We start from the raw sequence: 23,119 nt of genomic DNA, 5'->3' as shown, positions 1-23,119 counted from the left end.
AGTGCTGGGATTACAAGTGTGAGCTATTGGGCGGGCCCATAGGACCTTGTACATCATGCTAAGGGGTTGCAGGTACTGCTGAGACTGAAAGGTTTGAAGCAGATGTCACATATATACATATTAGATAGATCCCTCTGGCTGCGGTCTGGGAGATGGTTAGACAGAGGTAAAAGTGGAAGGAGAGAGTCCAAACAGGAGGCTACTGCAGAGGTATTAAAACAAGCAAAAAGTCATGGGGTCTAAACAGGGTCTGTAATGCTGAGGACAGAGTGGAGAAAGAGGTGGTCTCTAAGACATGTCTCAGAAGTGTAATCAACTAGCCCTGGGTACATCATTGGGTGAGTGTAAGGGAGTGAGGCAGGAGGCAAGGGTGACTGCTTAACAGGTGCAGAGAGACGGCCCTCTGTGTCTACGGTCTCCTCAAGGGGTGGTCGGAGGCGAGGGCCAGGTCATAAGCCAGAGAAAGAAGTCTGGAGCACAAAGGAGGGAACCCCAAGAGGCCAGGTGGCAATTCTGAAGCCCTGCCCCTGGCTCCGGCCCCGCCCCCGGCTCCACCTCTTCTTCCTCTGCCCTCCCCCCAGCCGCGGCTCATCCTCGAGGGCGGAGAGAGGTGGCATTTGAGTCCTCCGGTATCCCAGCAGGCAGTGCAGCCTAGAGACGCTGACAAAGGAGCGGAGGAGCAGTCGCAGCTGCTTTGCAAGGAGCCGGTGTTTCCGAGGTGAGAGTCCCCCACCGTCCCGTCACCCACTTCCTCTGACTTCGGGGAAACGGGGAAGTTACGTGGCCGAGCGCCCCCGCCTGAAGAATGACCCATACTCAAAGCCCGAGCTTGGCTCTGTGACTGACAGCGGGGCTCCGCGGCGCCGGGATGCGGGTGGGCGGCGGGGAGGTGGCGGAGGGGGGTCTTTTCTGCCCGGTCTCTGACTGTCAGTGGCCCCGCTGCCCGCGATTCCCGGCCCCGGGGTCTGGCCAGCTGGCGTGTGGCTCGCTCCCGCCCGGGCGAAGGCAGGCTCGGGAGCCTCCCGGTGCCTGCCCGGCGGAGTTCGATTGCCCCAGGGATGCGGCTCCTGGGACAACTCTTTGGCGGAGGTAGTGTGGAGGGCTGTGGGAGGGAGATTGACTCCCTGTTCGGGCTGACACCGTCCTCGCCCTTCCTCCAGCCCAGCCGGTGCCCCGGGTGAGCAACTGGAAGGAAATCAGCAGGGCTGGACCGAAGCGTCCCGGGATGGCTTCAGCTCTGCTCTCTTTGCCTGGAGGGAGATGAAAGTAGGGTGGAGAGGCAGGGAGGGAGAGCGAACGCCTTCCTGGAATAATGGGGGAGGGGGCAGGGGTACGTGGCCTGAATCCTTCCCCCTGCCTGGATCTCAGCACGGATCCTGATGGTTGCACCAGCTGCTCGGCTGTAAACAGGCTCACATGACCGGTTTCACATGGAGCCGGCCGGTGTGGGGACGAGGGCTGGAAGGCTGGGCCCCAATCAGGTGGAGCTGAAGTCCTCGGACAGACCGTTTTATCCTCCCTCCCCAGCCCTCCAGCCCTTAATCAATGTTCTGTGGTTTTCCCCTTTGGGGAAAGTAACTGACATCTGCTCTCTCCGGGCTGAAGTAGCATTTCTGCTCCAATAGAATTGAAGAGATCTCACGTCGGGGAAGAAGGCAAATATTAAGTAAATATTAAGTAAGGTTTTTGACCTTTGAGGGAAATGAGAAGAGGACACAAACCTGAAAAATTGGGTCCTTTGGATCGTGCCTAAAAAGCAGTCCTGTGCTTTTGGAAGGCATTGCGTTCTTAATGTGAATTCCAGACAGTAGGGGAAAAGTCTGCTTTTTCAGGCAAGGCACACATGGAATTTAATACATTCTTAATGATGATCTTGTCCACACTTCCCCCTGAGCACTGGAAAATGTGCTAGAAAATTGCCTAGAAAATATCGTATGCAAACTACTGAATAGGGAGTAGACACCAACTTTTACGTTACACATTATTTGGTATAAAGCAGTGGGAAGTTTGGAAAACAGGAAACAGAGCCAAATGTGTCTTTCAAATTGTTCATGTCTACATACCCAAATAGGACTTGAGATCAAACTAGTTTCTGAAGCATTTCTAAAACTCTCAAAACAACAGAGGTTTAATCAAATACCAGGATATTTGAACTTCAGGAATTTTTCAAATCTGAGGGGTAGTTGTGATGGATTACCTATACATGTACTGTATAATTAAATATGATGGACAGTATTCAGTGGAAAGTTATCCCTTTATAAGCAAAGATAGAAAATAGAACAAATAGCATTATAAAATAATGCATGTTTCTTAAATTGTTCACCCACATTTTCTTCTCAAATGTTTTATTTTTATTTTTTTTCTCAGAGGGCTTTTACATTTAACTCCATTTTCTGAAAGCATAAAACAAGAAATTACAGGAAAAACTCATTCCCTGATAACCCAATAAAGTAAATAATTTGCTACTGTAATTTTTCTGTTCTTAAAGAAGTTTAAGACAGAAAGTAGACAATTTATTTATTTTTGTAGACTGGACCTTAAAATGGGAGAGGCATTTTAAATTTTGCTTAAAACTTAACAAAGGATCAAATTACCAGTGTTACTCTGAATCTTGTTTTGCCACCTTGTAGCATTCTGGAGAGTCTTGCCCTACAATAAATATTTTAAGTGATTGACTCTTTGAGGCTCTCAATTTCTTCATCTGTAATATGAAGGTTTTGTTTTATTCTCCAGGGTCCCCTATAGATTTCAAATTCCACAGAAGAGTGCATTCTTTGATTGGGAACTATTCTTGGACAAAATAAGTTGGTCAAATAAGCCCAGATATCCAGAGTCATAATAGAAATAGGAGTTACACCCTGAAATTCTCATTAGGTAAATTAACTATATAGTTGACCTGTACCTCTCTCTTCATCAGGAAATTGAAGATGGCCTTGGCTGAATCCTGCCTCCAAAATTAGAAATAACAGCTCTACTTGACTTTCTTGACCTTCAGGGCATAGTACAAAGTCTGATTCTTTCACTCATTCCAGCTTGTTCCTAAATTAAGCAGACTATGTGATTAGTGATGAAATTAGGATAAAAAAGGAAGGCTGTGGCAGCATCTCACTTTTGCAGTAGCTTGGTTAGATCGCCAGAATGAATGTCTGGTTTTCATTTTGTCCGGGTTCAAAATTTAATTTTGTCTGCACATCCAGAAATTATCAGTCATTGATTCACACTAACCAAACTCACAAAAGACTTCTGTTAACATGAATGCCAATTGACTAACTTACAGTGAGAAATAGAACTGCCAAGCAAACCAGAAGACTTATATATGAACCGAGGCACCCTTTGCTCTTGACTATGTGGAAACACTGGAACTTGCTCTTGACCTCTCCTTTCTCTAGAGGCTCCGCAGGCTACTTCTTTCAAACCTAGAGGTTGATATATATATTTGACAAGAGTACAACTTTCTTTTATATAAGAACCATTTGTTTCAGTCACACCTTTGCATGGATATATGTGAGTCACCTGATTGAACTTGGGTCACCTCTAAAACATCTCTAAAATCTGTTTCTTCTCCATTCCTACTGCCTTAGTCTAGGCCTTCATCATCTCTTCATGCCACATTCATTCAACAGTTATTTATTTTTTATTGCAACTACTCAGGAGTCAGGTGTTGTGCTTGATTGGTCAATGGCACCCACTCTCCTACTTCAAATCTTACTGGGTCAGTTCCCTGCCTAAAATTCTAAAGAGGTTTCCCATTGCCTGCAACAGTTTGCAAAATTTAGTGTGGATCAGAATTACCTGGAGGACTTGTTAAAACACAGATGGCTGGGCCCCAATCCCAGAATTTCTGATTCAGTAAGTCTAGGGTGAGAACCAAGAATTTGCATTTCTAACAAGCTCCCAGGTGAAGCAGCTGCTGCTGCCCCTTCACTGCACTTTGAGAACAACCAGCATGGGGAATCAAGTCTAAACCCCCAAAACTTGGCTTAGAAAATCTTTTACAATCTGGCTCTAACTTACGTTTCCAGCCTCATCTCTTGCCACTCCCCCCATACATTCTATTTTTTAACCACATGCAATGCCAAAGCTCATTTTAAGCATGCCTTTCATGCCTTTACACATGTTCTTCCTGGAATTTACCGCTCTCCACTCCTACTACAAACTCCTATTTGTTAAGGCAGATAACTTTCTTTAGGCTCCTTCTCACATCTCCTAATTACTGCTCTATATCTGTTTTTCCAGCTAGACTGAGTTTTTGGAGGGCTGAGACAATGTTTTCATCTTTTCTCCATATTCCCTAGCACAGTGCCTGGTATATAATAAGTGCTCAGCAAATGTTTGTTGAATGAATTTGCGATTCTAAAATTTCTGAGCATGCTACATGTAGCAATATATATATTTCATATGATGAATCAACATGGATTTTGCTTTGAGAATTGCACACCTTGAATTAACTGAAGACATAGTGGATGTTGTAACATAGAAATAACATTAGTTATAACCAGGTTGGAAATAACACATTTTTAAAAAATGAAGTGTTTTCAAAAAGATATTACTGTAGGGTATTCTTTTTTTTAATCTTAAAACATACACTGCTCAACTTTTACATCTTGAATATGGAATAGTCTATCACTACCTGTCATTTATAGGTAGCAGTCAATCCCATTAGTATGATAGAAAATGATACCAAAAAATCCTAGAAAATATATAAAAATAAAATTGCCAGTTATTGAGCAATGCACATTAAAGTATAAAATGAACATTATAACATTTGTTATGACTTTAAGGACACACCAGCCATTAAAAACCCTAATAGACAATACTGTAAATTCAAAGAGGAAGAGAGCTGAGTTTATGAAATAGGAGGGAAAGAGGTTTTAATACAAATGAGACTAATGGAAAGGAATTTATTGTTCTTAACTATTTAGAATTTAGTTGGCCATTGGCAAGGACCACACCAAATATGGTGGAAGGAGATAGTCCCTGTGCCCAGATAAAAGGGAGTAAACAGCCAAGAGCCAGAGACAGGTAGTTAAGTAGCTTGGTACGTTGTGGCCAAGCAGACAGGTCACTAGCTCTTGGGGAAGGTAGAACCTTTGAGTCACCCTTAGCTGTTTTCAAACTTTGGACCACTTCAGTACAAAAATCCCCAAGGACCACTTATTTCATTTGATTCTTCTTGCAGCCTCCTCTTTCCAGAAAAACATGTGTGTTGGGGGGTGTGTGTGCAAATGAGAATATGCTGTGGAGGTGGTTTCTGTGCTCCTTACCAGTCTCCAAGTTTTGAATCTGTGGTAATAAAATTGAATTGCTAAAATTGAAACGACCCTGTTTACGTCAGAGGCTTATTATTTTTTCCTTCCTCTGGTCAATGCAAAGTGAGGAAAACAGAGAAAATAATCACAACACTTTGGGGTACTGGTCTCCCTGGACTGATGGTGGAAAGCCTGTGTGAAGATTTCAGTGTTTATGCTTCTTTTTGTGGGAGAGTAGTTTGCAAACTGGTCACAAGGTGGTGTACACACATAGGTTTTCTTTCAAATTTCATTCAGGATTGATTTTCTGTGCCTTTGATACAGGGGAGGAGGCCAGGGCAGTTTCCTGTATCACCAGCTCCCTGCTGCACTGACTGCCTGCAAGGTCAGGGGTATGTTAGAGCCTCGGATTTCCAAACGCTACTGGCCTGCAGCTCTGAAGAGCCAGGGGAAATGAGAGGGAAACAGGAGGAGGGAAGGGGGGAGGAGAGGCAGCTGGGAGTGCTGATTCTCTCTGCTCTCCTCTTACCCCAACCCATGGCAAGCAGCCACCTAAGATTTACTGTTCCTCTAATTAGGATCCTTTGCCTGTCTTTTATGGACAAAATGTGTTCAGCTATGGGGCGAGCATGTTCCCCGATGGAGGAGACGGTTATTAGTAGACACCTGTAGGATAACTGATAAGCTCCCTATCTGCTAAGTGCCCAGCACTGAGCTTGGGTCTATGAGGGGTACAAAAACAAACAAAGCCACCCTACAAAAACCAATATGGCATTATACCTGAAATCTGATTGAGGAGTCAGTGCACACAAAACAAATGTCAAAATATTCAACCTGTACAGTAAGTACATTAAAAATATCATAAAATTGGTGAAATCCGTATAGATCAGAGTGGTAGAGGAACAGTGCAAGGAGGGGGAATTTGAACTAGGCTTTGAAGAATGAGTAAAGTTTTGCTGTCCAGAGAGGGAGAATGGGGCAAACCATGGTTATTAATGCCTTAATGAATAGTTACTGACAGCCATAGCTGTTTCATAATCAGAAAAAGAAAGTGTGTGCAACTCAGTAAATGAAATCGTCTCTTGATTTTTCTTTATAAAACTGAAAATGAAATACTACAAGGCAATACAGACTTGATTGTAACTTGAATTTTGGATCATCCTTTGAGAACTCTGATCTTGAAAAGCAGAGAAATTTTCTAGAGACGAGGGCATGTGTGGTAGTTAGCATCAGGGGGACAGGATTTTTGAATTGAGACACAGAGGAGATGATTACTGTATAAGGAAGTGTGAGCCTAGACACCAGAGTTTTGCCACCAATACCCTGTGCAACCTTGGGTAAGTCTCTTAACCATCCTGCTGGGCCTGCTTTCCTCATCTGTCAAATGAGAAAGATTGAGAGCTAACATTCTTTGACTTGGCGTGCACTTGACTTTTGGAAAGCAACTTCATAAACCGATTCGCAGTAAGGTTTTACCGGCTTAGTATATAATCTCTCCCCAGGATTTTTGCACTTTATCATTTTGTAATACGGACTGGAGCAAAGAGAAAGTGTTAGTCTCTAGAAAACCATCAATTAAAGGCAGGTGTTATGCTTCATTCTGTTTGCTGGCAGAGTTGCTAATATTGCTCTGGTGTTCTGGTGCTAATTCTTCCCTAATTTCCACTGGTTGGAGTTTAGGAGGCAACTTATATCCTAGCCAAGATAACTGATAAGTGGGAACAAGGATATGAAAAGAAATAATAGTAAACTTCTCAAAAATGATTAAACACTTGTTTAATAGTGACAAGGTGCTGGGCACAGCGGCTCACGCCTGTAATCCCAGCAAGTGGGAGCATAACTTGAGGCTAGGAGTTTGAGACCAGCCTGGGCAACATAGCGAGACCCTAATTTAAAATGTAACCAGACCGTGGTGGTGCACACCTGTAGTCCTAGCTACTTGGGAAGCTGAGATAGGAGGATCCCTTGAGCCCAGGAATTCGAGGTTCCCGTGAGTTATGATTGTGCCACTGCACTCCAGCCTGGGTGACAGAGTGAGACACTGTCTAAAACAAATAGTGACAAGGATTAAAGCAGAGAAGCAAGACGCTAAGAACTTAAAAAAACAAAAAAGAAATAAAAATAATGACAAGGAGATAGCTTATTCATGATTCATGGGAAAATGTATACATACTCAGCTCAAAAAGAGAGCTTAAAAATTAAAAGAATAAGAATTTCTACTATGCTATTATTCAAAGTTAGCAAAATTTCTACTTTGACGTGTGCCAACTAATCTCTCCTTAAAGTTAAAACCAAGAGTTTAGCACTTGTCTGTGTGGTTAATCTTGAGTTCCTGGTCAGATTTATGAACATCTCATACTCTTCTATAATAGATAGTTTTATATTAGAGTTGTATATGTTCTTAAGTCATCTTAAATAAACCTTTATTTTTCTCATTGTGAGTTTCTTTTTCTTTCTTTTTTTTTTTTTTTGAGACAGAGTCTCACTGTGTCGCCTGGGCTAGAGTGAGTGCCGTGGCGTCTGCCTAGCTCACAGCAACCTCAAACTCCTGGGCTTAAGCCATCCTCGTGCCTCAGCCTCCCGAGTAGCTGGGACTATAGGCATGAGCCACCATGCCCGGCTAATTTTTTCTATACATATTTTTAGTTGTCCAGATAATTTATTTCTATTTTTAGTAGAGACAGGGTCTCACTCAGGCTGGTCTCAAACTCCTGACCTCGATCGATCCACCCGCCTCAGCCTCCCAGAGTGCTAGGATTACAGGCGTGAGCCACCGCGCCCAGCCGTGAGTTTCTATTGTGTGTAAAATTATTTAAAATAATCGAAATTATTCTATTTAACATAGTTTAAGGTTTTCAATATGTTATTAGAGGATCATAAATTAGAAAATGCAGTAATAGATTTTTCATACGTTGTTTCTAAATTCTCTCTTGTGTTTCAAAATTGGCACCTTTTTCAAATTAGGCCCTACTAGAGTTCTTGTTGTGTAATCCGATCTTTTTTTATTTTTTCAAAAATATTCACAGGGTTCAGAATTCAAAAGACAAAAAAAGATATCCAGACAAAACTTCCTCCCTTCCCTAGACACTCAGGGGCAGATGTGGGTATCCTTCCAAAGATTTCATCCATATCCAGGACAATTGGTTTACATATTCATTTTTCTCCCTTTGTCATACAAATGGTAGCATATGCTACACACTGCACTGCTCCTTGCTTTTCTTAGTAAACACTACGTCTTGAAGATCAGTCCATGTCCAACTACACAAAGAGCTTTGTCTTTCTTTTTGACAGATATCTGGTATCCCAGCAAATGGATAGACCACACTTTATTTAATGAATCCCCTGTTAATGGACAGTTGGACTGTTTCCAGTCTTTGCTACTAACAACAACAAATAGCTCTTGTTGAGTGCCAAGCTTTGTTCTGTGTGTTTCACATAAATCATTTTATTTAATCCTCAGTGCTATAAAGAAAACCTTTCACATACATGATTTCACATAAGGGGAATATATATACTAGACAATTCCCTAGAAGTAGAATCTCTCGATCTGAAAATGTGTGCATTTGATTTTGGCAGGTATAGTGGTTATGCCAATTCACATCCCCACCAGCAATGTAAGAATGTGCCTGATTTCTCCCACCATGTGCTATCAAAATTTTGATTTTTGCTAATCTGACAGGTAAAAAATTTTATTACAGCATGGCTTTAGTTTGAATTTCCCTCATGCATGGGGTTAAACATCCTCTCATAAGTTTAAGAATAATTTGAAATATTGTAGTTTGCTCATTTTTAAAGTTTTATTTTTGACGATAATTGTATGTACTTTTAAATTGAGTTGTCTTTTTCTTAATTTGTAGGTCCTCTATCTAGTAGGGAAATTAGACATTGCCTGTGATGTGATTTGCAAATGTTCTTATATAGTTTTTTGCCATGCAGAATTTTAAAAGTTATGTAGTTGAATTTATCAGTATTTTTTGGTTTCTAGTTTTACGTCATTGTTAGATAGCCTGAGATTATTTTAAAAAAATTCCTATGGTTTCTTCTAGTGCTTTTATGGTTTTATTTATTTTTACAGTTAAAGCTTTGATCTGTTTGGAATTTACCCTGATATAAGGAGTAAAGGATAAATTCAACTTTATTTTTTTCTAGATGGATACCTGGTTTAACCAACATTTATTGATTAACCTATCCCTCACAAATTAGATATGCCACCTTTTATCCTAAGCTAAATTCTCATCTTGATAATTTTAGAATGAAATGGTGCATATTATTTAGTGATATCAAACTTGACTGTTTTCTTCCTAATAGCCAAGCTTCCTAAGAAAGTAATTATAGAGCTTATTATTTTCTATTGAAAAAAATGATATGCCAAACTTCTGAGGGCACATTATCCCAATAGGAATGTGCATGGCTTTGAGCAAAAGAAAGAAATTAAAAACGCTAAATTAGAATTATTTAATCAGATGCTTTTCAGAATAATCTTAGTTTTATTTTACTGAAACGGACAGTTTGGTATAGTGGAAAGAATACTGGACGAGGAGGCTGGAGGCCTTCCCACCTTGTGTTTTTATATCTGGTCTCTTTATAATTAAATAATGATAACAAGAAACACTTAGAGAACATTGCCTGGCTTATTAGGAAGTCCTATCTAAGAGCTTTACATACAGTATATTAATCAATTCAGTCTATGTAATTAATAAAAAGTTTGTCATCTGTTATGAATTATACAAATGTCACATATCATTACTAATAAAAATGTTGATAGGCCCTTTCAGCTCAGTCAAAAAAACCCCCACAAAAATCCAACACTGTTATGATTTACATACATGTTACAAAGTATGGCTAGAAAGCCAAGTGATTATCTGAGACAGCCAATGAACTAAGTGCCTTCCCTTTCTTTTACCTTCACATTTCTATGCCTTGCATATGCCGTTCCTTTGGTCTGAATGCCCACCCCCAACACATAACCATGTACCCTTCTTTTCTTTAAAGACCACCTCAAATTCATCTCCTGGCCTCTCTCCCAGGTAGAATTACTTGTGTAGTCTTCTGATTCCCTAGTGTTTCATAAACCATGGAATGCATTATAATAGAGGTTGCCTCAATATTTTTGTCGTCAATTACACTTGAACTTCTTGAGGGCAAGGCCTGTACATTATTTATCTTTGTATCTCTGCTCAGCTTCTGACGTAGTTCCTGGCATATAATAGATGTCCAGCTGAAAGAAAAGAATGAAAATTTGCATACTTGATTATACAGATCCTATTTAATAGAAGTTGGAAAGGCCACTAACAGAATCAGAGCATAATGAGTCCTGAAAGCCTGTAAAACCAAATAATTTATTCATTTGTTTTATTTCTCTTTGAATCTATGAGAACCTGAACTTCAAACTATTCAACGGTTTACAGCCTATTTTAAAGGTGTGATCTACAGGGTGAAAATCAGATATTTTCTCCAATTGTATGTTTCAGCTTTTGCATTTTATTTTTAAAAGCCACACTTAGGGTGCTTGCTAAATAAGAATGTTGGTTAAAATAAGATTGGGAAATACAGAAACATCACACTTATCAGTCAGACAGACTTACGTCAGCTACAACTATCTGGAACATATTCAAGAACCCCAGAGGGAATCCAAAAAGGCCTCTGAAGTTGGAAGAAAATAGTTCACACAAAACATGTGTACTTGATGTAGGAGGGGAGGCACATTGCCACTGGCATGCCAAAGCCTACTTACTACTGAGTTTGAATTTTCATAGAAAACTCCAAGGACTGCTTTGCAAATGTGGCTATTTGTCCTCTTTTCAAGGCATTTTAGCTTGTCTTGGGTTTCAGTAGAAAAAAGATTAACTCTCCCACCCATGCTGCCAAGACGGCACTAAATAAAGCATAAAGCATTGTTGATGTGAGTGTAAAAGTGATTCTCATGTTTTTCTCCTAGAAATTATGGAAACTTTGTGTTTTATTTTTTAGTCTCTAAGAATTCTGATTGACTCATGTAAAATCAGTTGTGATGATACTTAATTTATTCAACTTTTTAAAAAAACCTGAAGTTTGGCCAGACATGGTGGCTCATGCCTGTAGTCCCAGCAATTTAAGAGGCCGAGGCAGGAGGATCCCTTGAGCCCAGGAGTTTGAGACCAGCCTGGGCAATATAGCAAGACCCCATCTCTTAAAACATTTTTCTAAAAATCAGCTGGGCATGGTGGCGAATGCCTGTAGTCCCAGCTATTCATTCGTGAGGCTGACGCAGGAGAGTGTTGCTTAAGCCCAGGAGTTGGAGGTTGCAGTGAGCTATGATGACGCCACTGCACTCCAGCCTGGACAACAGAGTGAGACCCTGTCTATTAAAACAAAAATCTGGCCAGGCTTAGTGGGAAAAAAAAATCTGGCCAGGCTTAGTGGCTCACGCCTGTAAACCTAGCATTTTGGGAGGCCAAGGTGGGAGGATTGCCCAAGGCCAGGAGTTCAAGACCAGCCTGAGCAAGAGTAAGACCCTGTCTCTACAAAAATTAGAAAAATTAGCTGGGCGTGGTGGTCCACGCCTGGAGTCCCAGCTCCTCGGAAGGCTGAGGCAGGAGGATCACTTGAGCCCAGGAGTTTGAGGTTGCTGTGAGCTATGACTCTAGCCTGGGTGACAGAATGATACCTTGTCTCAAAAAAAAAATGGGGTTTAAAAGGACTGATGTCCCCTTGGATCTCACCTCTTTGAAAGGGGATGATTAATTTGAGAAATACTTCTTTATTCCTTTGAGTATTTAAATAATTTGTCATAGATTGAAATCCTGAAGGTGAAAGGAACATGTATAAACTTCTTGGATAATTTGGTAAAAGTTATATAAGTAAGAGAAAAAGTCAAAAGGCGTGTGCAAATGATTTAGGGACCTATTTTAATGCATGTTAAACATGCTTTTTTTTGGAGGGACTATAGATTAATGAAAATAGGTATCATTCAGTTTTCTTTCTTTCTCCTTCTATTTCTAGATTGCCAAAATGCTTTGGAGTTTTTAACTGAATCTAAGAAAAGTCCAAAATAGATTTGAGACTGTAAAGACAGAAGCTGCAGCAAGGGGGATTCAGTGTCAATGCATCAACAAAAAAGACAACCAGAGTTAGTGGAAGGAAATCTTCCTGTTTTTGTGTTTCCCACGGAGCTAATATTTTATGCAGATGATCAGTCAACGCATAAGCAAGTGTTGACTCTGTATAATCCCTATGAGTTTGCCTTAAAGTTCAAAGGTGAGTCTCCCAGGTCTATTTTATGGATGTTTAAATGGTCCCTACTAATTTTGTACTTGTAGAAACTAATTTTTTTAAAAAAATACTAATGGCCATTGTGACTTTTTCTTTCAGTTTTGTGTACTACTCCAAATAAGTATGTTGTCGTTGATGCTGCAGGTGCAGTAAAGCCTCAGTGTTGTGTGGATATGTAAGTCAAGATCACTTCCTGGTAACACATTTTAAGTGTGTTAATATTTATGTTTTTAACTTGCAAAAAAAAAGTCTTTTTATTGAAGCTGTTTCCACATAGGCATTTATTATATTTTGAATTTTTGCTGAAAGTTTGTCTGTCAAAATTCTTATTAAGAATTTTCTAAGAGTCAAAACAGGTCAACCAAATATTTAATAATATTTCATATTGAAGCTAAAGTATGTGTTAGTTTGATGAACATTTTCTCATTGTTGTAGTTTTAGACATAGCAGGGATGTTTATGAAGGTAAAGTTCTGACTTATTCTTTAAATTTCTCCATCTATAATAGGGAATTTAGCTTTTTTGGATCATCTTGCTATTATAGTGACATTTGGAAAACTAATAGTACTATAGTCTAAGAACAATAATAATATAAGTTCATCTGAAATGGCTCAGCTAATAAGCCTGGAATTTACTCTATATAAACAGGAAGCAAGTGTGTAACTACTCATCTGTAAAATGTTATCTGAGCTCTTCCAGATAATTTCATTTTAGAGTATCAGAAAAAATGATTGTTTGTTCAAGCTGTTCATGTTTAATTTTCACTTTAGAACTAGTGGTGACCAGATGGATCCATTGACTAGCCTTAATTTAAGCTACCAAATACACTGTATTTGTTTAAATCTTCTGTGAGAATGAGCAGATTCTTTTTTTGAATACATTTTCATCAACTCAAAGCCATAAAATGATTTATCTTTGAGAACATGTTTTTGCACATTTCTTTTGATTTTCATTCAGTACACAATATGCAAGGACTATTCCAAAGAAATGTAGTCTCTTGCCAAATAAATGTTACCTTTGACCTAATTGTTTTGTGTTCTGCAGTAAGAATGAAGTGAAATAAATAGAATTGCAAAAAAAAACATAAAAATTACAGTGCTTTATCCTCTTTTCTCTTTAAAGAAATACAGAAGTGGAGGATTACTTACTTATTCAATTGCTTATTTTTACCTGCATGCATGGAATTCAATTTTAAGTCTAGGGTGAAGTTTGTTACTTGAACAATAAATAAGTGGCAATAGAAATTTATGAGATGTTTGTGGGGAAGAAACAATTTCATATATTCCTATTTGGTAAATATTGCTGTACACAGATACCCAGAAAAAAATCATAGCTAAAGAGAGTTTTCTTTACCTATCATTCTTTTACTTAAGACTTTTATTATATGTTTTGGAATATGTGCTCTCATCAGATATTTCAGAATTACCTATTTTGTTTGGGATTATACTGTGATTTCTTTCTTTTTTTTTTAGTAGCTTAGCAAATTTCTGTTTTTGACTATCTGGTTATAGTCAGTTAATATTGTTTTACTGTATTGAAATATCTTGCTGCATTCTGTTTGACAGGCCCCAGAAACCTAAACAGCATTTGCTATTTTTTTTTTTGCTGTTTTCAGTGTGGTTCGTCATAGAGATGTTCGATCCTGTCACTATGGTGTAATAGACAAATTCCGTCTCCAAGTTTCCGAGCAAAGCCAGAGGAAAGCTTTGGGAAGGAAAGAGGTGGTTGCTACTCTTCTTCCATCTGCAAAAGAACAACAAAAGGAAGAAGAGGATAAAAGAATAAAGGAACATTTAACTGAAGGTTTATTTTTTGAGCAGTCGTTTCAACCAGGTAGTTTTGGGTTGTTTTTAAAGCCCTTTTGAGGTCTTACACATTTTTAGTTATTTATTTATAATAATTATTTTAAATCAGGGAGATAAGAAGAATTACTAGAAAAATAATCTGCCACTTTAAACCTAGTCAACTACTTCAAAACTGAACCTAGAGAATCGGGTACCCGAAATAGAGCAAGAAGCCTAGGGCTGGACTTTCAGAGGACAGAATGCCCCTCACTCCTAGGCTGCAAGAAGAGGGCAAATGTTGCTGTAGCCTTTTAAATATATCTAGATTTAAGTCTATAAATATAGATCTGAGACTGTACGCACCATACTTGATGATGCTAGTACAATTTGGCAATTCTATACTTTTGTTTCTATGACTTTCCTATATCCTTTCTCATTTAATTAGTTCAAAGGAGGAGAGAGATTGTGTTTGGCAATAGGCCAAGCTTAGTGCACTGTTCATATTATTTTGAAAAAAAAAATCTCATTAAAGTTGAAGTTAATTAAACTAAGTAGATTATAATATCCCCTGTGGGCTATTAATTGAATCCCTCTCCAGTCCTCATTTCCTTCCAGCTTAGATAGTCAAAAGTGTTATGATATATTCTTTCAACATTGACACTATCCTCATATTCAACTCTTTGGATGTTATTCCCCTTTCCTCTTAACTTCTCATTATCTCCTGCAAACGTGTTATAAGAGGAGGAAGATAAAATTTTCCATAGAAAAACATGGAAACTTTTTGATAATGATATATGAATGTGACAGCAGCTATCCTTGAAATTGCAACATGATATATGAGGGAGTTTTTAAAAAATCTACTTGTCATTACATTAATTCATAGATCCATATCAATTTGTTCATTTTAGAATGGTTGTTTCTTTTATTTATTTTTTAATCTCCTAAATGTTCTCCAGGATAGAATGTTTATTTCAATAACATAGAGAGTAGTGCCTCTTTAATTTACTGTTGGCAACTATCTCTTCTCGGGCCATGTAGGGAGGGCCCAGATTTTCTGGTGATAGCAGGACTAGGGACTAGACAGTAGTTAGAAGACTCTCCTCAACAACTATTACTAAGTGACAGGACCAACTTTTCATCTTTTGAAGCTGAAAGAGAACCTCTGTCAAATGTCACCTTGTCAGATCAATATTGTAACGTTGACTTATTTATGAAATGCAAGTTTCCCCTTTTAGAATGATTCCTCTAGAACAAGAAAGGCCATTTAATGAGTATTTGTTTTTTGATGTTAAATTCATAATTTAAAGTGGTCATTGGAGTTCAGTTTTATATTTAACAGACTGGTATAAAAGCCAAAATAATAAGGGTTAAGGTTTAGGGGTGTGTATGTCTGTGTATCTATTTGTATATGTAAGGAGAACTTTATTCCTTTTATTTTTTTAATTTATTAGAAATTAGGTAAAAATCAATAATTACAGTACGTATTAATCATTTTTATAATGAACCTTGGTATCTAAAGTATATTAGAGAATTCTTCTAATTGTAAAATTGGAGTAGGTAGATGAATGAGGATGGGTGATATTGGCGTAATAACGTGGTGGTCTCTGTTTTTTTGTCGGGGAGGCTCTCTAAGCCATTACTGTCAGGAAGCTCAATGAAGGTAGGCACCTTATTTTTGTCTTGTTCCCATTGTGTCCTCAGCACCTAGCACAGGGCCTGGCACAGAATAAGTTACACAGCAAATGTGTGAATGAGCTGAGTTAGGAAGGCTGGACTTCATGTCTGCTGAGGGTCTATGGGATTGGTCTTCTTAGGCTTACCAGGTTCCTATGGCTATTGCCCCTCTGTAGAGGAAGGATGATACCACAGTAGAGCCCCATTCACAGCCCTGGCCAACGTGTCCTGTTTAGGGGTATTTACCCCAGTGTGTCTAATAATCTGCCAGTAAGTTGAGTAAAATTTTCTTCTTTACTAGAGCATAATGATGACTGATTTAGTCTCTGCTGACGAAGTCATATTTTTAACTTCACCTGTCTATTACATTTATAGTGATTTGTGTGTGGTCTCCAGTATGTAGAATACTCAGGTATTTCATTAAGTTTCTCTGAACTAAAACGTTGAAATAAATTGAGATTGTTTTCTGGGTGGCTTTTTGATGTCATTGTTTTTGCAAGTCTTTAGCTTAGAAAACAGTTCAACAAAATCATGTCATTAGAAGTATTAGAAATGCAACAGTGTTGTGAGACTCACCATTAGCTGGAAAATGGTTGATGGCTACATCATGAAAAATTTAGACTTTAAAATGTATTGAAAAGTCAGTAAAAATGAGAAATATTTTCTTAAATTTGTTGTATGAAAGACATGTAGCAGTAACATTCAAGAAAGAAAAAAGCACCTATAATTCCATGCACTTAATAAATCTTATGTAAGTGTTCCGTGTCATTTTGTAGACCTTACCTATGTGTATAAATTCAATTTTATATTTTTGTGGATTTTTTGGTTTAACAAAAGTCTAACTGTTAAATTAAGAGAAACCCACAAAGTATACTTTCATAAAATACTAGAGCCCAGGTTATTGAAAAGACATTTAAAAAGATACAGCTGAATCTTAGTAGGTTTATCTTAATTACATTATTAACAAACTGCTATGACTATGCTGTTTGAATCTGTGCCCGCTGGCTTAAGAAAATTATGCTCTTTATTATTGTTTATAATAATAAAAAATTGAAAATGACCTAAAAGCCCATCAACCGGGAATTGATTAAATCATAAATATTTATAAGATGGCGTGCCAGGCAGGCATTTACAAGGATCTGATAGAATGATGGATATTTATATATTGTCATAGAAAAAGCTTCAAATGTATTTCTAAGTGAGGCAAAAAAACCCAGTTATATAACAGTATGTATAAAATGGCCTCATTTATGTAAAAGAATTCTTTTACATGTTTATATGGGCATTTATGAAATCTGAAAGGATATATACCAAGCTGTAACAGTGTTATCTCTAGGAGGATGGGATTACAGAGGCACCTTTATGTTTTCTATTTCTGTATAACATTTTTTACAACAGTTACCTAGTACCAGGGGGAAAAAGCTCTTTCCATTTTGAAAAATTTCAAGCTTTTATGCAAATGTTTTTGAAATTTCTCTAAATACTAAAAGTTCTTTGAAATTATCTTTATTGTGGGTTTACAATGAACAGTGTAGTTGTAATAAATGTTTTCTTTAAATTCATCCTTGCAACATAATATATAAGGTTACTTCATTTATTAACTAAAATAAGACTTGAGTTGTTTTTTTTTTTTAGATATTTATGTTATTATTTCATCCCAAGCAATAATCACTATAAAATCTGAATTTGTTTTCACCTATCTGGCTTTAGCAAAGCTCAATTAAACTCCATACAACAGCTAAGGTATTAATAATTTAGAAAAGCTCCATTTAATAATAGAATGAACAGCATTATTTCATTAATAAAACACAAAGATTGTGTTGCTGTTGGCTATTCCTTTTAATGAAAGGATGGGTATGGGAAACACTACATAATAGAAAATGCTGTTATTTGGTTTCTTAAAAATACAGGTATATGTATGGTACGCAGGCAGCCAGAACTATAGACCAGCAGACCTGACAGCAAAATTTTATTTTAAATCTTTTAAAATTTTATTTTTTTGTAGGAACACTTAACATGAGATCTACCCTCTTAAAAATTTAAGTGTATAATACAATATTGGTTAACTTACAGGGACAATGTTGTAGAGCAGATCTCTAGAACTTACTCATCTTTCATAATTGAGACTTATGCCCATGATTAACAACTTGAATTATCCTCCTTCCCCAGCCCCTGGCTATCACCATTTTAATCTGATTCTATGAGTTTGAGTATTTCATTTTATTAATTTTTTCTTTCTTTCTTTCTTTCTTTTTTTTTTCTTTTTCTTTACACTGGAATTTCCCACCAGATATATATATATATATATATATATATATATATATATATATATGTATATATATATATATATATATATATTTTTTTTTTTTTGAGACAGAGTCTCACTTTGTTGCCCGGGCTAGAGTGCTGTGGCGTCAGCCTAGCTCACAGCAACCTCAGACTCCTGGGCTCAAGCAGTCCTCCTGTCTCTGCCTCCCAAGTAGCTGAGACCACATGTGCATGCCACCATGCCTGGCTAATTTTTTATATTTTTAGTAGAGACGGGGTCTCGCTCTTGCTCAGGATGGTCTCGAACTCCTGACCTCAAGCGATCCTCCCGCCTGGCCTCCCTGAGTGCCAGGATTACAGGCGTGAGCCACCACGCCCAGCCAAGTTTGAGTATTTTAGATTGCACCTATCAGTGAGATCATGCAGTTACTTGTTCTTCTGTTACTGGTTTATTTACCTTAGCATATTTGCCAGATATTGTTTCTGCTGCTTTCTTCTTTGCTATAAATGGGAGAGCAGAGGGCAAACACTTTCATAGGCAGCTTTATAATGTTCCAGTAGTGCTGGTTTTTTTTTTTTGTGCCCTAATGTTTTCAAAATTGGTAGCAGGATGCAGTTATTAGGTCCAAACCTATCTAGAGACCTCCCTGAGATATTTCCAGGAGATAGTAGAGGTCTTGTGTAGTGGGCTCAAATGGAGTACACACAAGGAATCCATTGGGGCACGGGATGAAAATATCAGAACTTTTATTTATATTTATTTTAGCACATTTTACAAAAATTCTGTTTGGATCGCTTGAGCCCAGGAGTGTGAGGTTTCTGTGAGCTAGGCTGACGCCACGGCACTCTAGCCTGGGCAACAGAGTGAGACCCTGTCTCAAAAACAAAATTCTATTTGTATGTTTTATATTAAGTATAATAGTATAGAATTCATGCATATAATTTATAAATATACATGCATTGATGATACATGTTCAAATACTTTCTACTGACTAGGGTTGGATGAGGGTGGTTGTGACCACTTTGCTTTTCAGCAGGAACTAGCTACCTCACAATGCCATCCCAACATTCTATCCTGTAATGACTCAGAAAAGTTAAGTCATGGGCTACCAGATTAGTTGAGCAGATAAGCACCCAAGGAATGGGATCAATGGGGAAAGAGTCAGAGACCTTAGACAAAATCAGAATCCTGGTGAGTGGTGGCCAGTTTATGTGAAGGAACTTTCGTCTTAACGTTTTTAGAAGCAAGCTCAGAGATTTTTGTCTTTTTACAGAAAACAGCACTGTCTCTTCAGGACCTAGTTTACTAACTATCTTCCTGGGAGTGGTGTGCATTGCAGCCCTGATGCTGCCTACACTGGGGGATATGGAATCGCTGGTGCCTCTCTACCTCCACTTAAGTGTGAATCAAAAATTAGTGGCTGCTTATATCTTAGGTAAGGGTTTTAAAATGCATTTGGGGCATATGTGTAGGGCTTTATGTGGGTTTTTTTTGTTTTTGGACGAACAGATGAAAGATTGCTTCAAGTGCATGTTGAGGTCAGGTGCACTTGAACATTTGATTTTTGGCTCACATTTAGTTCTTTTCAGCTTATTTATCTAGTACTGAATACTGTATTCAATTTTCCTCTGCTGACTTAAAATGGTATGAAACATGTATAAAATATAAAAGGCATATATTCTATGATACAGCATTTCTTCTTTTAGGAATTGCTCCTAGGAAACACTTAGACAAAGTGCATATAGTGATAATGACAAAGAATGCTGCTTTTTTAAATACCATGAACCTTTCTCTTTAAGCCAGTTCCCTTATTTCCCGTTCAATCATTCTTTCAGTCATCCTGGCTTGAAATATTACAGTTAATTATTTCAATTGAACAAACGATTATTCAGTACTTTCCATGTTTTAAGGATTAGGGTCTGGTGATGAATGACTCTTTCCTCATATTTTCCTCTCACCTCTGCTTAGATGCCAACTGTTTTCTGTATTCCCTCTCAGTATTCCCTAGCGTGTGCGCTCACACTTTCTCTCTGGCTCTCTCTTGCACTCTCTCTCTCTTCTATTTTAAAATTGTCTTCTAAAGTGTCTCCCTACTTTCTGACTGTATTCCTTCTCTCCCTACTTCTTCCTCCCATTTTCTTCCCCCAAACCACCCAACACATGACTGTCAGATTGATTTCCGGTCTGTTTGGTTTCACAGCCACCTCCTACTGCAAAGCCACAGTCCACAGGATGAAGTCTAACTCCATGGTTTGCCATTTGAGACTCTCCACAATCTGAGCTAAGCTTGTCTAGCTGCTTCCCTCTATAAACCCTCTCATGGAGCCTGTTAGATTATTCATTAATTCCAGAAAAGCTCCTCTAGAGTCCTGGTCCTTCACCTGAAATGCCTTCCCATCTTCTAAGGCTTATCTCAGCTTTTACCATTGGGGTCAACTTTTCTGACTGCTCCATTCCTTCCTACGTGATCATTCTCCTACTGTGTACTTCTTTGTCACACTTTCCTTACCCCTCATTGAGGACTGAGCATATTCTTATTTTGGCTTTTTTTTTTTTTTTGGTTTTATATGTGGAGTCTCTTCAAAAGAGACAAGCAAAGCAGGAATACTACGCTTCTGTCTCTTTGTGGCCCTAGGGCCCTGGGATGCAGATAAACTCTCAGTGTTTCTACTGGCAAAGTCTGCTGGCTTTATCCACACTCTCAAATGGCAGGACTGCTATTATTATGGCAGATGTGACTGGATAAAGTAGGAGGTATTTTTGATGGATAGATTAGCTATGGCCAGACATTAGTGATTTAATTAAATCTATCCAGTGGCTGCCCATTGCTGTAAATTGGATTTCTTCTGTATAATATCAACTAAATTCAAATTGACTTCGAGTTCTTGGTAGGGTGCCCTGCCTATGTGCTATGTTTCATTTGCTCATTTTCTTTTTTGTCTGTATTTTCCTGGCTCCTCATTTGCTCATTGAAGTCCAAACAATTGCTTATTGAATGGAAGATTGGATAAAATGCATATCTTTAACTGTTCTCCATTTTTCTTCTTTCAGGTCTTATTACAATGGCTATACTTAGAACATGAGCAAGGATTTCAGTTGGCTTCTGAAGTAAATTTATCTTGAAAATATGAATGTGGACTGCCTTTTATCTCTTTCACTCCATTACCACTCTACAAACTATTAAATGATTTTAAATGATTGCAAATGTATAATATATTTTAAATTACTCTATAATTTTATTTGAAGGACTGTAGCACATTATGTTACAGACAGCAAGGGGTGCTTCTGAGTGTCACCTAGGAAATTATTTGAAGAAATTCCTTTTATATTTATGCCAGTTGTATGAAAGGCTTTAATTAAAACACTTGTTATTTTCTCATCTTTTTTTCTAATTTACTTTGATTGTTAAGAGTCATGTTGTCCTTCAAAGTTAAAGACCTGAAAGAGCAAACTGACCAGCCTAAGAATAAAATTACATTTATTTCCTACCTAAGAACATCAATGTTACTATGTAAATTATACCTTGCCCTCTATTATTATAAACAGTTGCCATGGTGTTTCTAAAATAAGAGTTTTATAGTTAATTTATGGAGGATTAAAAAAAAGGTACTAAGGGATCATGCTTACCCACGGTTCCACGGAAGACAGGATATGTTTAATTCATCTCGTGAACTACAGAATGGGTTGTGGTCCAGACACCAAGCATATGGGTTTTTTAAAAAACTCACAGAAGTAGAGTGACCTCTTTATTTGGTCTAAGAGTTCTAAAGGAAGATAGGCATTTGTTTAGTTAGTTGATTCACCCTGGCTTTACCTCTGGTTAATGCTTTATGTTAATAGGGGGAAAATCCCTTTATCTTTTGTCCCAAGCTCCTTGCCTGCCTGCCTGTGACTTGCCCAGACTGGGATTACCAGATACCAGGTGATTTATGTGGAGATGATTTTTCACCTTTAAACTGTAAGTCAAGTATAGAAAACCCCTGATAGCTGTGTCTATTTTATATCAGTCACTGAGACATTTTTTAAGTTTTTATTTATTATTAAAACAACTTTGCCAAAAAAGTCCCCTAAGCACAACTATTTACATTTCTTTATAGCCTCTTCTGATCTCTAACATATATATGCAGTTTCAACTGCTATTGTCATAGGAACTGATCTTTTGTCTTAGGATTTTTATCTGAAAGCACAATGCATTATTAAGAGTCTCTTGAAAATCATTCAGATCTTTTTACAGGATGAATTTATGCACTGCTACTGTAGTATTCTCAAGGAATATATGTAAACATAAGTGTATACCTGAAGTTGGTTTTTGTAGGAAACAGTACTCTGCTTCTAAAAACTTTTATGTCTAGTCTTTCATAGGAAATCCTCATTGTTTAACCATTTGGGGAGCATAAATCATTAAATGGATCATGTGTGTACATTGTGTAATGACTGAAAAGCACATAAATGTAATATTTGAACTTTGTAAAAAAAAATTGTTTGGAGGCTATTCTTGTTTCTCTATCCATCCCAAGTCCTGTGTGTGCACGTGTGCAAGTGCACACACGTGTATGTATGTGTGTGATAACACGTTGTAAAGAACAGAAATTACTTTAAAAAAATAAAAAGAAAATGGAGACCTGAGTTTCACATTGATTTAAACATTTTATTTGGGTTACCGCTAAGGAGCTCAACATTTTAGCTCTGTTTCCTAAAGTTGTCTCATATTCCTGCAGTTAAGTAGGAAAAAATGAATAGGGAAATATATCAGCTAGAAATGTCTTGTCTCTTAATTTACCACGGGAGTTAATTCATTTTTTAATTTAACTTTTTGAATAGGTAACAATCATATGCCTCAAAAATCAAAAACTATAAAAAGGTATACAAGGAAAAATCATTCCTCACCATCCT

At 37.9% G+C, this 23,119-nt stretch overlaps 1 protein-coding gene across 1 annotated transcript; it reads left to right on the top strand.

Annotated features, from left to right (window-relative positions):
* The first annotated feature begins 560 nt into the window (after positions 1-560).
* MOSPD1 (motile sperm domain containing 1) lies at positions 561-22,858 on the top strand. The gene is made up of 6 exons (XM_045538358.1): positions 561-718; positions 12,231-12,485; positions 12,600-12,675; positions 14,115-14,332; positions 19,500-19,661; positions 21,278-22,858. The coding sequence occupies exons 2-6, from the start codon at positions 12,332-12,334 to the stop codon at positions 21,307-21,309; spliced, it is 642 nt and encodes a 213-aa protein (XP_045394314.1). The 5' UTR covers positions 561-718; positions 12,231-12,331; the 3' UTR covers positions 21,310-22,858.
* The last annotated feature ends 261 nt before the right edge of the window (positions 22,859-23,119 follow it).

This window comes from Lemur catta, chromosome X, assembly GCF_020740605.2.
Source record: "Lemur catta isolate mLemCat1 chromosome X, mLemCat1.pri, whole genome shotgun sequence".
Taxonomy (NCBI): domain Eukaryota; kingdom Metazoa; phylum Chordata; class Mammalia; order Primates; family Lemuridae; genus Lemur; species Lemur catta.
Note: the sequence above shows the minus strand (reverse complement) of the source record. Positions and strands in the feature narration are given on the sequence as shown.

Excerpts from the sequence above, each read along its gene's own strand:
- MOSPD1 (XM_045538358.1), top strand. The coding sequence starts at position 12,332 with ATGCATCAACAAAAAAGACAACCAGAGTTAGTGGAAGGAAATCTTCCT. Across the intron at positions 12,676-14,114 it reads CCTCAGTGTTGTGTGGATAT|TGTGGTTCGTCATAGAGATG; the intron begins GTAAGTCAAGAT and ends TGCTGTTTTCAG. Across the intron at positions 19,662-21,277 it reads AGTGGCTGCTTATATCTTAG|GTCTTATTACAATGGCTATA; the intron begins GTAAGGGTTTTA and ends TTCTTCTTTCAG.